This window comes from Carcharodon carcharias, chromosome 3, assembly GCF_017639515.1.
Source record: "Carcharodon carcharias isolate sCarCar2 chromosome 3, sCarCar2.pri, whole genome shotgun sequence".
Classification (NCBI taxonomy): Eukaryota; Metazoa; Chordata; class Chondrichthyes; order Lamniformes; family Lamnidae; genus Carcharodon; species Carcharodon carcharias.
In genome coordinates, this window is record NC_054469.1 from 185,711,115 (window position 1) to 185,726,996 (window position 15,882).

Genomic DNA, 15,882 nt, shown 5'->3' on the forward strand with positions numbered 1-15,882 from the left:
GGATTGACATTGCAAGGGTGTGGAATCCAGAACATTCCTACCCTCCTCCCCCATTTCTCCACCACCACCCCACCACCTCCCCCGCATGCTGAACGGCAGCAAGAGTTACTGGCCTTGTGAATCAATGTCACATCCCAGAATAAAGCAGGAGGGTCAACTCTTGACTTTTGTCAAAGTCACCACCACTACCATCTTGCCACAGTCCAATGAATCAACTGACATAGTGAGTCTTTTTGGTGACACCATAGATGTGTTTCCAATCTATTCAATAAAGCTATCGCTGAATAAGGTTGATGACTTCAATTTGGATTTTGTAAAATTACAAGTCTTTGCCAAAGCACTGAAAACATTTCCCAGATGTTTCAGTAAGGAAACAACAACAAATTCTTGGTGGATATATAAATCAAACTATAGCATGGTGTCTTTTTAATGCTGGTGCAATATGGATCATGTCAGTGCAAACTACCCAGTACTGAAAGGACATAACTAAGGATCTGAATATAAAAGTATATCTAAAATAGCCTGATAACAACTTGGAGTCTCTCTCAACATCATATAGAAAGCAAGTATTAGTGAGGGGGGTGGGGAGCTATTCCATTTTATTTTGCTGTTAAACTGGTGGCATTTCATTGAACAGTAATGAGAGGTCTACCCTGTTTACTGCAACTTGTGATTAACTCTGGCACAGAATCACCACAGTAGCCTCTCAGCTTCACTGTAAATTTAATGTGAGCTATTGGCACAGACTGTATCCATTAGCTGCAGATCAGACACGCTTACCTTCAGTATTCTCGTACAGCAGGAATTCTGGGTTCCCATTAACAGGATGGTGAGTGTAATTTAACAGATATCTTCACGGTGTGGACATTTCTTTGGCTAGCACAGTGTTCAGCTGAGCTCCCTTACACGGAAACCTTTTCTCATCCAGACGGTGAGATACTGCTACCCACAGGCAGGCACCAGTGAGTCTCGCTGTCTCACTCCAATAAAAGGGCCAGTGAAGATATTTTTTGTCTTCTTCATCCAGTTGCTTACTGTGAAATGACTGAAGCTATAAGTGGCTCTGTCTCAGGGTATAATATAGGGAGATAGATGGGGGAAGAGAGAGAGAGAGCTGGGTGTAGCCTGAGATTCTGCGTCATCTGTTACACAATGCGAGCAACTGGCAGCTGCCTCACAGTACAGCAAGCTTCAGCTTTCCACAGCTGTTTATTTAGACAGTCCCAACTACTTAAATAGTTTCATAGATCACAAGTAGCCCATTCTGCACACATTGTTGTATAAGACCTATAATCAACATTGATCAGGTAAACAAAAATTCTTGCACACTTTATCTCTTTCTTTCTTTGCGACATCCATGGAAACTGCCAGTGACCATCTATTATTGACCAGATCTCAACTGCATTTCAATGTCCATTTGTAAATTATTCACTTGTCTTGGGTATTAATCTATCATTATTTTGTACAGTAGGGTTATAAAATGAAGATTCATGGTCTCTTTGTTGCCGAAGTAAAATAAACACTCGGATAGAAATTACCTCAGGCTGCCATGCAAGGTTAACAGATTGTCTACTATCCTTTCAGGCTGATATTATTTCACCAAAGATGCTGACGAAAGCTGCAATGGCAGCCACACAGAAGATTCTTACAGAGTTCATCAGCATAATTGGAGGAGTTTGTGGAATGTGTTTGATGTTTATTATCCATTTACCTGCATAATCATTTTATATTTGGTTTGATTTATGCAAATATTGGGATACTAAAACCAATCATTTTGAAACATTCATTGTGAGCTTTAAAACCATTGTTTGAAATGAATAGCTGTGAACTTATGAATTGATGAACAGTATTCCTTAAAGGTATAGGACCCCTTTGTGTCTTGTTACACAGCATGACTTCAGTGCAGACTGCTGTTTAAGCTCTGCCATTCACACCACCCCCACCCTCAACCACCCACCTCCACCTCCCACCCCACCCCATACAACCAGCCACAAAAACACCTGGCAAGGCAAGAGTCAGGTAAATACTCATTCTGTGCTCTTTCACTCAAAGCTTTTGCCTGGAAACAAGGGAGTTTAAATAAATGTTTTACATTTCCATGTTAATTTCAGACAACTTTGATGATGTCACCATGTTTGTGTCTCTGCAGTTTCTCACTAAGCCTGTGATGGTAAGTCTAGCTGAAATTTGTGGAAAATGGCTATGCATTTTGAATATAAATCAACTTTGCTTACAAAGAAAACTATCTCGAACTAGAATGTTTCAGGATCATTGGCTGACGGAAAATTCTACCAAGCTGTTGTGCACAGAGGTTATAGGCCGAAATGCACCTGATGATTTATTTTCCGTAAACCACAGGTCCCTGATGTATTATCGCTGTGTATTTGAAAAATATAAGAAGGTTGTCTCACCTGGGATGGTAAGCAATAAGCCAAACAAACTAAGCAGAGCACTAGTGAGGTGCAAAGGTCTTTGGCACTAGTGGAAGAATATCCTTATCATAAGCCAAGTGATTTATTTCCTGACTCACAGCTCCTGTCAGAAACTTAAGGACCTTATTCCTTGTTGCTGACATTGGCATTCAGTTCAACTACACTGACGGCCTGCTGATAACTCACTGTTAAACTATTGGCAACAACAACTTGCATCTGTACACCCCTATTACATAATAATATGTGCCAAGGTGCTTGGGAAAGAAAATTTGACATTGAGCCACAATGGGAGATATTAGGACATCTGACCAAAGGTTTGTCCAAGATGCAAGTTTTAAAGAGCATCTTAAAAGGGGGGAGAGAGAGAGGCGGAGAGATTTTAAGAAGGGAATTCCAAAATGATGATCCAATCAATTGAAGCCAAGCCCTTAATAATGGAGCGATGAGAATCGGGGATGCACAGCCAGCCAGAATTGGAGGAGAGCAGAGACCTCAAAGGGTTGTAGGACTGGAGATGGTTACAGGGATAGGGAAGTGCAAGGCCATAGTGGGATTTTAAAATAAGTAGAGAATTTTAAAACTGAGGTGTTGCGAGACTGGGAGCCAATGTAAGTCAGCGAGGGCAGGGTGAAAGATGACCGGGACTTGGTCCAAGTTAGGATACAGGGAGCAGAGTTCTGCTTGAGCTCAAGTCTATGGAAGGTTCATAATGACTGAGAAATGGTCCATCTGTAAACTTGAGCATTCTACTCAACACTCTATTCTAGGGTGGATTTGAATTCTTGGGCAGGAAAACTGTATCGGGGAGGGTATGTTTTCGATCCCTTTCCCACTCGGGAGTGTCTGTGGGAAACCGCAACCAATTTTACTTCCCAGTTTCATTTACATGTCTTGCTGCTCAAAATAGGCAGGCAGCAAGCTGGAGACTGCTCTGTAGCACCAAGGTAAGTTATGAGAGGGGATGATCAGAGCCGTTTCTTGAGTGGAAAGGGAAAGTGGGGAAACCTAGGGTAGCAGCAGCCCAGTTTTTTCTTCTGAGCCCTGCAGAACACCTGGTTGCACCAAGGGGAATTTTTGCCTTACCTTAGAAGGTCTCCTCTATTCTTTCCTGTCTGCAGACTATCAAAATGCTATCAGGTCCTAATGACTCCCCAGTTGGTTTGAATCCATGAGGCCCCAATCTACTTTTAGCAGGCACTTTGGCTGCCTAAAAAAAGGCAACTGTTTAAAATGGGAGATGCTGGAACCCTGCTGGAAAAGGGTGGCAGCCACGTCCTAGCCATTTTAATTGTGCTTCTGCTCCATTCTTGTCAGATGGAGTGTGTTGAAATTTCCTCTTTCTGCTCTTATGCTTCAAAATGAGCATCATATCCAGCAATCTTGGGTAAATTATTCTCTTTGGAGCAAATGTTCAACAAACTGGGCAGGAAGGCCTACTCCGATACTGACAATGTAAGGTAAGATCAGGTCATTTCTCATAGTTTACCTATTGTTTCTGTGAACTAATTTAGGGTTTTTGTTAAAGCTTCAGATCCTTATCAGGACCCCATGTTTGAATGACAGGTTTATAACAGCACTGCCAGGATCCATTAGGCGGCAAGTCTCCTGCTATCAGTCTTAGCCATGTTCATGTACAAACCCTCGCACATATTTGAAAAGTGTCACTTAGTTTGTTAAATAATGCACACAATTCTTCCTTAAGAGACAGAAAGCAGAAAAGTCTGACAATTTGTGACATCATTTATCACTCAGATGATTGAGAAAGCTGCCTTACTAAGATATTTTAGCAACCAGCCGATGCCAAAACTAATTTGCTCTGATTGTCTAAACATTCTATTACAGAATCACAGAATTTTAATGGCACAGAAAGAAGTTATTTGGCCCATTGTGTCTGCACCGGCTCTCCAAATGAGCATTATGATCTAGTGCCATTACTCTGCCTTTACCCCGTACCCCTGCACATTGTTTCTATTCAAATAATTATCTAATGTCCTCTTGAATGCCTTGATTGAACCTGCCTCCACCACACTTCCAGGCAGTGCATTCCAGACCCGAACCACTCGTTGAAAAAGTTTTTTCTCACATCACATTTGCTTCTTTTGCAAATAAATATTTTCTAAGTTCAAATAAACTTTAATAGATCAGCTCTTCAAAATAATGGGATATACTATGAACGAAAAGTAAGGTCTCTCTTCAGTTTTGTTACATTAAACAGGTTTAGTGTTAATCTGAGTGAAGTTGTAGACAGACAGCTAAGTTATTCCTGGCAGTGTCCCTGGTAACCAGCCTCTGTTCCTATAGATAACACAAAACAGATGATTTAATTCTTCAATGCAGTTCTCAATGTGCTGCTAAAATCATTTAATTCTTCATACCTGTCTGAAAGGCAATATCCCATAGAGAATGAAATAGTTGGGCCAAGTTTAACTTCAAAAATACTTTTTTTTCTCAATTTTGAAGAAGAAGATGTGAATGAAAGACTTACATTTATATAGCGCCTCTCATAATCTTAGTAATAGGCGAACAGGATTACAGCCAATGAAGTACTTTTGAAGTATAGTCACTATAGTAATGTAGAAAATGTGACACTAATTTGCACAGCTTCCACAGACAGCAATTAAATAAATGGCCAGATTACCTGTTTTAGGTATTGTTTGAGGAATAAATGTTGACTAGGAGACCAGCCCTGTTCTTCTTCAAATATTGCCATGGGATCTTTTATGCCCACCCATGAGGCAAACAGGACCTTGTTTGATGCCTTGTCTGGAAGACTGCACCTCCAACAGGACAGCATTCCCTGAGTACCGCACTGAAATGCCCAGTCTATGAATCCACCACCTTCTGGCTCAGAGGCAAGAATTCCACTGATTCATGTTTGGCGCTGTATGTAAAGATGCATTAGCTACCCGAAAATGGCTTTGGTAATTATCCTTTTAGGTAAAACAAAAAAAAGGCACTGTTTTGTGAGGAGGAAGAAATATACTCCGTAATTGTGTCATGGTATGCAACACTATTTTGTCTCAGATCATACAAAGCATTCCATAACATGGTGCTCTGCTCCTCCAACTAAAGGCATCCAAACAGTGCCTTGAAATGCTGGGACAGGCAGCACAGGGCTGTCAATATCATATATAGTTCGCGACTAAAATTTGGCCTGTGGGGCAGAATTTTATGCTGATCAGGCGCATGCCCAATGCAACCAGACGTGTAATTGCACAAAACGACGTTGGGCAATGTCCCAACGTCATCCTGCATTCGCGTGATATTTCAGTCAGCGAGCACGCACAAACGTCAGAAGCGCGCCCGCCAACAAGTAAGAGGGCAATTAAGCCCAAAGGTGCAATTGACTCCGATTTTCCATGGTCCATCCAACCTTAAGGTTGACGGGTGTGGGGGGGGCACAAATCAGCTGAGCGGACTTTCCATTTTTTATAAAATCTCATTCAAGGGCAGGATGAGGTTTCCATTGTTAAATAAAATAAAAATCTATTAGCAACATTTTTAATCATCTATATGTTCAGGCACCTGATTGTGATACATGGACATTTTTTCCTGATTTTCAAAACTTTGTTTCATGGTTTACGGGTCTGCAGCTCCCTGAGGCAGCTCTCTGCCTTCAGGGACCTTTCTCTCAGCGCTCGCCCGCACCTGCGCAAATGTCATCGCCCATCCTCCTCTTGCACCCAACTCGGCAGTGCTGAGCATTTCAGCGCATGTTTCATGCTGGCTGTCTGTTAATCAGCCAGTCAGCGTGAAATCAAAGTTGGAGGTGGGGGTGGGGGTGTGATCGCAGCTGGCGGTCCGTTTCCTGACTGCTCCTGGGCCTGCCAATCACGCCCACCCACCGAGCTGAAAATTCAGGCCCATGATTCGCACAGGGTCGCTAACTCTGTTTGGAATTTTTTCTTGAGTTTTCACCATATAATCTTCAACCTCCAACCATACCAACACACTCAAACAACCATTGTTCCCCATCCCCTATATTTCTATAATAAATGAGAGTGTTAAAAGAAAAGAAAAACACACGGGGCAGAATTTTTGTCCCATGGGTGGGCATGCGCCCGACCTGCACAGGAGCAAAATAGTGCACGATGATGTCGGGCGAGTGTCCTGATGTCATTGCACACTCTCACGATCTTTCAGTCAGCGGGTGCACGCGACAGGTAGCAGCAGCGCACCCGCCAACAATTAAGAGGCCTATTAAGGCCCTAAAGTAATCAATAAATTGTATTTTTCACTGCCCGCTCAACCATTCAGTTGGCAGGCGGGCGAATAGGCCAGGCCTGGCCTTTGCATTTTTAATGAAATGGGTGGGATGAGGTTTCCCACGGTGACTAAAAACACAATAAAAACTTTTTAACACCTTTTTTTTACATGTTCCGCTTCATGTGACTGAATCACATGTGGGGCCATGTTTATATCATTTGTAAAAAGTTTACAAGTTTATTTTTCATTTTAAAATCCTTCAGCTCCCTGAGGCAACTCTATGCCTTCAGAGAGCTTTCACTGAGTGCTCCCCCGCACATGTGCACACTTCAGCGCTCACACTCCACCTGCGCCCCACCCCCACCCCAGCAGCTCTGAGGTGCTTACCGTGCCTTTCACGCTGGCTGGCTGTTAATTGGCCAGCCAGTGTGAAATCACGGTTGGAGCTCAATTGCTGGCGGTGGTTGGTCTTGTGGCCTTTCCTGGGCCCACCTGCCACGCCAGTCCGACAAGGGGAAAATCCTCTCCACAATTTTCTTTTTAAAATTCTCATATGGACTGTCACAACATGAATGCATCATGGCAGCTTCCAGGGAATCTGATATGACCAGCATGAACCCTTCCTTGCGGTTGCACACCAGCTGACCACTGATGAAATGAAATGCTTTGCAGCTGACGAGTATAACTGGTTGATCCATGGGTTCTTGCGTTGACATGTTTATGCAGTCAATGGCACCCTGCACCAGTTGGAAGCTAGCTACAGATGAGAATTGAGTCCCCACTTGTTCTGGCACTATCAATAACAGCCTATTTATACAGCATCTTTAACAAAGTAAAATGTCCCAAGGAACTTCACAGGAGTGTTATCAAACAAAATCTGATACTGAGTCACTTCAGGAGATATTAGCACAAACGCTTGGCCAATGACATAGATTTTAAGAAGTTTCTCAAAGGAGAGAGGCTGTGAGGTTTACAGAGAGAGTTCCAGGGCTCATGTCCCTGGCAGCTGAAGGCATGGCAACTAATGGCAGGAATGCTTGAGATGAGAATTAGATAAGCACAGATATCTTGGAGGAGATTACAGAGGTAGGGAGCGGAGAGGCCATGGAGGATGAGAATTTTATAGTCAAGGCATTGCTTAACTTGGAGGCAATACAGGTCAATGAGATCCGGGGTGATAGTGAATGGGCCTTGATGCTTGTTAGAACATAGGAAACAGAGTTTTGGATGGCATCAAGTTAACAGAGGGTAGGGCTTTGGGGACTGGGCAGGAATACATTGGACTAGTCAAAGCTAGAGGCAGAAAAGGCATGGATGAGGGTTCAGTAGTGGATGAACTGAAGCAGAAGCAGAGTCAGACAAGGTTAGGGAAGTGGAAATAGGCAGTCTTAATGATGGACCTGATATATGGTTGAAAGATCATCTCGAGGTCAAATATCATACCAAGGTTGTAAACAATCTGGTTCAGCCTCCGACTACTACTAGACAGACGGATGGAGTCAGTGGTGAGGATACAGCATTTATGATGGGGATTGAACACAATGGCTTCAGTCTTCCCAATATTTAATTGGAGGGAATTTCTGCTCATGCAATGCTGGATGTCAGACAAGCAGTCTAACAATTTAGAAGTGGAGTGAGTGAGAGAGGTGGTAGTGATGTAGAGCTGGCTGTGATCATGTGATGATGCTGTGTTTTCAGACAAGGTGTAGCCATAGACAAGAAATATTATGGAGCCAAGAACAGAACCTGGGGGCACCAGAGAAAACAATCTGAGGAAATATTGCAGCTGATTCTCTAGCTATAACTGGATAGATAAGAATCGAGCCAGGCACACCGTAGCTCCACCTAACTGAAAGACAGTGGAGAAGTGCTGGAGGAACATGGTACGGCCAACCATGTCAAAGACTGCAGACAGGCTGAGAAAGATAGTTTATCTGTGTCACAGTTACATTGAATGTCACTTGTGACTTTGCTAAGATCCATTCTGGTATCATGGCAGAGACTAGAGGGAAGGAAATCTGCTTTCCTAACTAGTCTGGCCTACATGTGATCCTAGACCCATAGCAATGTGATTGACTCTTAACTGCCCTCTGAAATGACCTGGCAAGCTATCAGCTCAAGGGAAATTATGGATGGGCAACAAATGCCGGCCTTGCCAGATACGCCCACATCCCATGAAAGAATGAAAAAACCTGACTGGGGGGGTTCAAACATGGGGTTCTGGGAAAGACAGGCACAGACTTGGAAGGCAGAAACATATTCAACAACTTTGGAGAGAAAAGGGAGATTGATGATGAGGCAGTGATTTGCAAGGTTTGGTTTTTGAAGAGGTAAATGATGCCAGCAGTTTTGGGGAGAGGGGGACAGTACCTAAGCATAAAAAGCCTTTAACAATAGTAGTTAACATGGGAGCCAGGAAGAGTAGTTAGGTGGTCAGAATAGCTCTCAGCCCTGTCAAACAACCTAGCAATCTTCTTTGACAGGGCTGCAGATGTCTGTGACCACCTGACATGATGATCAGAAGCATTGCTCTTCTGAAAGGTAAAGAAACCTGAATCTGAAGGAAGCCGCATATGATTAAAGTTTCCACTTTTATTCTGAGTATTATTAATTTCCTCACTTAGGCGAGTATTGCCTTTGGCAAACTCAACCCCTCAGTTGCTTCATTCTCTAATATCCCTCTGCACAGCCCTTCACAGCATGCCCTTGCTGCTGTGGATGTTGATTGTCTCCCTCGCTGGTGTCCAATTAAAAGCAGCCATAACACCACCCAGCCTGGGTGTGAGCACCTCCAGACAGTACAAATAAATTGTTCATAACACCATACTCTCACCAGACTCTTTCCCAGAAGGAATTAAGAAAGCAACTGTGAGCACTGTGTATTAGTATCGGGCATTCCTAGCCTTTATCCACCGCATGCAGTGCCACTTAATCTCTTCTCCCTTTCAGTGCTGCATTTCTCGAGTTCTGGGAAACTCATGCTGGAAGCATTAATTTCAAAGAGCTGACAAAATCTGAGGCATGAAGCCTTATTTAAATATTATAACTACCACCCCACCTCTCCAGCACGGGTTACTGGCCTGCAACAGTTAAACAGAAAGTAGACACGCTTATAGGTCATTGGTGTCAGGTTTACCAGTTCCAACAATTTAACCCACTCCAACCAGTCCTGGAAAGGTGGTTAAAACAGGCCACTAAATTTGGATTTTAAAGATGGGAATGACAAAGGGAGATGTGGAGTTTTGAAATCTAGTGAAAAATTGGTTTGTGTGATGAATCTTGATTTCAACACAGTGAGGAGGAAGTGTGTATCGATCAGTTTTGTTTGCAGCTTCACATAAACAAGAGATACAATCGGTATTGATAAGATAGCAAGAGAAAAGAGAGGCTGTGTTGGAAGGAAAGAGGCCAAAGGAGAGGGGAATCGTTCAAAAGGTGATCAGTATATGAATGTATAGATGATGAGGATGCTGTGAGCAAGATAGACAATTCAGTACAAAAACAGAATTACCTGGAAAAACTCAGCAGGTCTGGCAGCATCGGCGGAGAAGAAAAGAGTTGACATTTCGAGTCCTCATGACCCTTCGACAGAACTCAAATTCAACTCAAATATAAACAATTCAGTGTTTGAAATACAAAGTGGTACTTGTAAAGGAGAAAGCAGCAACAACACACATATAACGGGAACAGGTTGAGGTGTGACTTTGAGGTCTTCAGAGTGGCATTCATTACATCACTTGGTGTTAATGGAAAGCTAAAGTCCTGTGAGACAGACTCTTTCATGAATTTTCATCCTCTCCTGTTATGAGTCAGCTGATCTAATCACTGACATCTGAACTCAATTACCATCCACAGATAAATCTATTCTTCACATGGCACATGAGGTTAGGATGCAACAAGGTTATACAGTAAGATCAAAGACTTATGTGTAGTAGTAATGACCTCTATCTTATTTACACTTCGTTAAAAAAAATCATAGGTCAGGTAGAGTTATGCTTCATACGGGAATTCTGTTCATTTGTAAAAGAGGCATTCATGTTGATTGTCGTTGTACATGGACATACATTGGTCTGCATTGTGGATGAAAAGCATTACTGCTTCCAACTCTACCTCTCACTGGTGCTTCAGCCCCTCCCCACCTCAGTAACCTCCTCCAGTTCTACAACCCTCCTCCACTTCCAAAATCCTCATCCACTTTTACAATCCTCCCCAACTCCACAACCCCACTCACCAACTCCAACAACCCACTCCAGCTTCACAACCCTCTTCCAGTTCTAGACCCTCCTGCAACTCAGGCCCCTCAGTGCCTGTCAAATGCTGCCTCAATGACAAGGGCAATCACTCTCACCTCACTTCTGGAATTTAGCTCTTTTGTCCATATTAGGACCAAGGCTGCAACGAGGTCTGGAGTTGAATGGTGCTGGCAGAACCAAAACTGTGCTTCAGTGAGTAAGTGCTGCTTGATAGCACTGTTGACTACTCCTTCCATCACTTTGTTGATGATTGAGAGTAGGCTGATGGAGTGGTAATTGGCCATATTGGATTTGTCCTTTTTTTTGTGCTCAGGACACACCAAGGTACTTTGTTAGGTAGATGCCTGTGTTGAAGCTATACTGGAACAGCTTAGTGTTATAGGCACAGCTAGTTCCAGAATAATTCTTCAGCGCTACAGCCAGGATATTTTTGAGGCTCATCGCCTTTCTTGTGTCCAGTGCACTCTGCCCTTTCTTGACATTATGCAGAGTGAATCAAATTGGCTGAAGACTGGCTCCTCCGATGACAGGGACCTCAGGAAAAGGTTGAGATATATCATCCACTCAACACTTATGGCTGAAGATGGTTATGAAAGCTTCAGCCTTGTCTTTAGCATGACTTGCTGGGACTCCACCATCATTGAACATAGGGACATTTATGACTCGATGTGGTAGGATTTGATCTAAGCTTTTAATTGTGGACTCTTAAAGGTGCCTATTGTATACAGCTTTTGCTGTTTAACATAATGCATGTAACATTGTAGCTTCACTTTATTTTCAGGTATGTCTGCATTTCAGAAAGCAGAAAATTGCACAGCTCAGGTTTTCCTGAGCCTACACGAAAATCCAGCCTGTTGTCTCCCTAGACTAGCCCCTCAGAAATCTTTCAAAGATGGGTACTGCCAAAGGACTGGGAGGAGAAGGGAAGAGAGAACTAATAAGTCCTTTACAACAAAAAAAAAGTTTTGATTTGCATACAAACAACTTTGAAAACATCAGTGCAGAATGTTCATAGACATGCTGTGTACAGTGAATACAGATGACTTAGAAACTTGCTAATTTGCTAAGTTTGTCTTTTCATGACTATTACTGAAAAGAGAAACATTTTTTTGCTGAAGCTTTTCATCTTGCACTCATCAGGACAATTTGCAAGAAAATGCCAATGTCATTTCTTTTATTCATTCACAGGATGTGGGCTTCGCTGGCTAGGCAGTATTTATTGCCCATCCCTAGTTGTCCTTGAGAAGGTGGTGGTGAGCTGCCTTCTTGAACCGCTGCAGTCGATGTGGTGTAGATACACCCACAGTGCTGTTAGGAAGGGAGTTCCAGGATTTTAACCCAGTGACAGTGAAGGAACAACGATATATTTCTAAGTCAAGATAGTGAGTGACTTGGAGGGGAACTTCTAGGTGGTGGTGTTCCCATCTATCTGCTGCCCTTGTCCTTCTAGATGGTAGTGGTCGTGGGTTTGGAAGGTGCTGTCTAAGGAGCCTTGGTGAATTCCTGCAATGCATCTTGTAGATGGTACATACTGTTGCTACTGTGCGTCGGTGGTGGAGGGGGCGAATGTTTGTGGATGTGGTGCCAATCAAGCGGGCCGCTTTGTCCTGGATTGTGTCAAGCTTCTTGAGTGTTGGGCGAGCTGCACTCATCCAGGCAAGTGGGGAGTATTCCATCACACTCCTGACTTGTGCCTTGTAGATGGTGGCTTTGGGGAGTCAAGAAGTGGGTTACTCGTCACACGATTCCTAGCCTCCAACCCGCTCTTGTAGCCACAGTATTTATATGGCTAGTCCAGTTCAGTTTCTTGTCAATGGTAACCCCCAGGATCTTGATAGTGGGGCATTCAGTGATGGTAATGCCAGTGAACATCAAGGGATGATTCTCTCTTGTTGGAGATGGTCATTACCTGACACTTGTGTGGTGCAAATGTTACTTGCCACTTGTCAGCCCAAGCCTGGATATTGTCCAGGTCTTGTTGCATTTGGACATGGACTGCTTCAGTATCTGAGTCATCGCAAATGGTGCTGAACATTGTGCAATCATCGGCGAACATCCCCACTTCTGACCTCATGATGGAAGGAAGGTCATTGATGAAGCAGCTGAAGATGGTTGGGCCAACGACACTACCCTGAGGAACTCCTGCAGTGATGTCCAGCAGCTGAGATAACTGACCGCCAATAACCACAACCATCTTCCTTTGTGCTAGGTATGACTCCAACCAATGGAGAGTTGTCCCCCTGATTCCCATTGACTCCAGTTTTGCTAGGGCTCCTTGATGCCACACTGTCAAATGTGGCCTTGATGTCAAGGGCAGTCACTTTCACCTCACCTCTGGCATTCAGCTCTTTTGTCCATGTTTGAACCAAGGTTGTAATGAGGTCGAGAGCTGAGGGGAGTCAGGGGAAACAACAAATTTATACTGTATGAGAAGAGAGTGCTGATTGGTTGGTAAGTAGAATCTGATTGGTAGAGGTGTTGCCATGGAGAATGCACAAGTTGATGGTGACTAACAGTTAACCGCCAAGCATTGTTTGAAATTTTAACCAGGCAGTTTGACTCTAATTGGTCAAAACATTGTCCAAGGGAATGAACCAGCAAATGCTGTCACTTATTTTGTTTAGCTGAAACTGGCTAAACATAACAGTGCGACAAGGAAATGAATCTGCAAAAATAGTTTGAACTGTTGTACTGTGAACTTCAGTGGAAAGAAGATGGGCCACGATGAAAAATCAACTATCAATTGGCTATTAGTCCATTTATGCTGCTGCCAGATATCAATTTCATCCCCTGAGCATTTAAAATAATAACACCACTCCCTACAGGGAGAGTGAAGGAGGCATAAGCAGCATGCATTGTATAACTGGTTCATCATTATTGGACAAACACATTAAAAACTTTTAGAATTTAAATCTGCTTTATTTCCTAAGATTTTTCCTAAACTTTTGTGTGGTTTCTTTCTTCATTCTAAAATTTTCCCTCATCCTTCCACATATGGATGTGGACACTGATATCAGGGTACAGTTCTATCAGTTACAGAAGTTACCTTTGTACCTCTCTGGACTAGCAACTCTTTGTGTAGGAGTTCAGAACATTAAGAGTCAGTAAATAATTTAACCAGGGGAGTCAGCATGTGCCAAGGCAAGTTTTGCACTGCTCTGACATCCCAAAGCTGCATAACTGCCAGGAATGGGTCAGGGATGGGAGCCTAGTTGATTTTTCCATTCCCTAGGCTAGGTGCCCTGATGTCAGTTATGGTGCCCACACTGAAACCTTGATGAGATTAATTGGACCACACATAAGTAATCAAATCTGGAATTGTCTGCTCTAAATGGGTCAGTTTTACATCCTTCAGGGCCCCCCAGAACCATTGGCATCCAACGTTTCCTATGGTCTCCATCTGCATCTCAGTGTAGTATTGGGACTCTATGAGAGGGATATTTAATTGCATGCCAAAGATGCCTCCTTGAGACTTCCTTCTGTGCCATGATAACTTATAGTCTAAAAAGTGGTCCTGACTTTCTAGCTGAGTTCTCTTAATCTCCTGCCCTAACTGTAGGGTAGATTGGCCAAATCGCAGACAAATGGCCCATTTAGTTATTTTTGTCATTTCTTCAGCAATTCGACCAATCTCCCACCAGAGCTGCAGCTGGAAATTGAGTAAATTCTTCCTCTCCCCAAGAAATTTCTAATGATCACACCAGTCTGCTGGGACACCATCAGGACCAGAATTACAGAATAGCCCTGCTTGCATGTATATACAAATGCACACACATGCATTGCACACACATGTACATATACACGCATTCACTCAGTGAATTTCCTACTGGGCACCATTGTGGGACCACCATCACCATAAGTGGTTCAGTGGTGCAAAGAGAAGGCCCATCTCTATCTTCTCAGGATCTCAAGGCATAGGGAATAAATGTGGTCTTACCAGTAGCACCTGTATCCTGGGAACAAATCATGGCTTAAAAAAACACACATATTTTTGCAAGCACAAATATGTAGATGTGCACAAGCACACATGGAAATACAAATACACAAACACACAAATACACATGCATAATCACACTTCTTTGCAATGCTTGCTACAATATAGGTGAAGGCTCACAACATCCTTAACAAAATTGAAATTAGATCACTACATATTGGCCAGCCACATTGCAACAAACAAATAAACCGCTCAAATAATTCTTAGTAAAATACTGATAAATGTATCAAACAGGCATGAGAAGAACACGATGTGCAGTATATTCTTGTACAATGCTTCTTTACAAATATGAGTATCTAATCTCGTAGCCCATGTTACTGAAAACAATCTAAATAGCTCACATGAAGGCAGTATTAAGGTAACAAACTAAACCTCAGAACAATCTTCTTTGCATCACATGGAGTAAACACAACTACCCTGTTATTACGCTGTTTATGTTACTAAGCCACTATTGTTATCCCAAAGGGTTAATTACAGGTCTAGAGAGTGGCCTCTTTTATTAAAGTAATGACAATGGATGCAAGGTAGTTTAGAAGTCAAAGTTGTTTTTCTCCTCTATTTTATGATCAATACTTCTGCTAATATATTAAAGGCTCTTAAAAATGAATATAAAGCAAATGATCCGAGATTTATAATCTGACACACAAGGTGTCTGTACTACATTACCCGAAGTGGCATCCATGTCTTCATGAACACGTCTGCACTTGAGCTGGTGCAACAGTCTGCAGCTGCCCTGCTAGCCGAGACTCTTGAGTTATTTATAGTGCTAAATTTATCCATTCCTCGTCATTTCCTCCTCACAATTTCAGCAAATGAAAGATAACTGGGGCTTCTGCTTCAGTGTTGCTTTATAATGCGAAGACCGTGAATATGAAAACAAAGTGTTTTTTTTCTCAGCTGGTGGCCATTGAGCTGCTTCAATAAAAGTGGCTGGAATTAAAGAGACAATTTTTCACTTTTTTGCTCCTGCAGAGCATCACATATCAGGGGATAAAGC

General features: G+C 42.8%; 1 protein-coding gene across 3 annotated transcripts in view; it reads right to left on the reverse strand.

Annotated features, from left to right (window-relative positions):
* Positions 1–15,633, reverse strand: part of ripor2 (RHO family interacting cell polarization regulator 2) — a 95,505-nt gene extending 79,872 nt beyond the window's left edge. The window contains exon 1 of one of the 3 annotated variants that reach the window (XM_041184768.1): positions 15,552–15,633. In XM_041184768.1, the coding sequence (XP_041040702.1) occupies positions 15,552–15,567 (16 nt within the window). In that variant the 5' untranslated portion in view covers positions 15,568–15,633. Of the gene's footprint in view, positions 1–780; positions 1,052–15,551 lie in introns of those variants that run through there. The other 2 variants (XM_041184770.1, XM_041184769.1) reach the window with 2 other exon arrangements.
* Between the last annotated feature and the right edge of the window lie 249 nt (positions 15,634–15,882).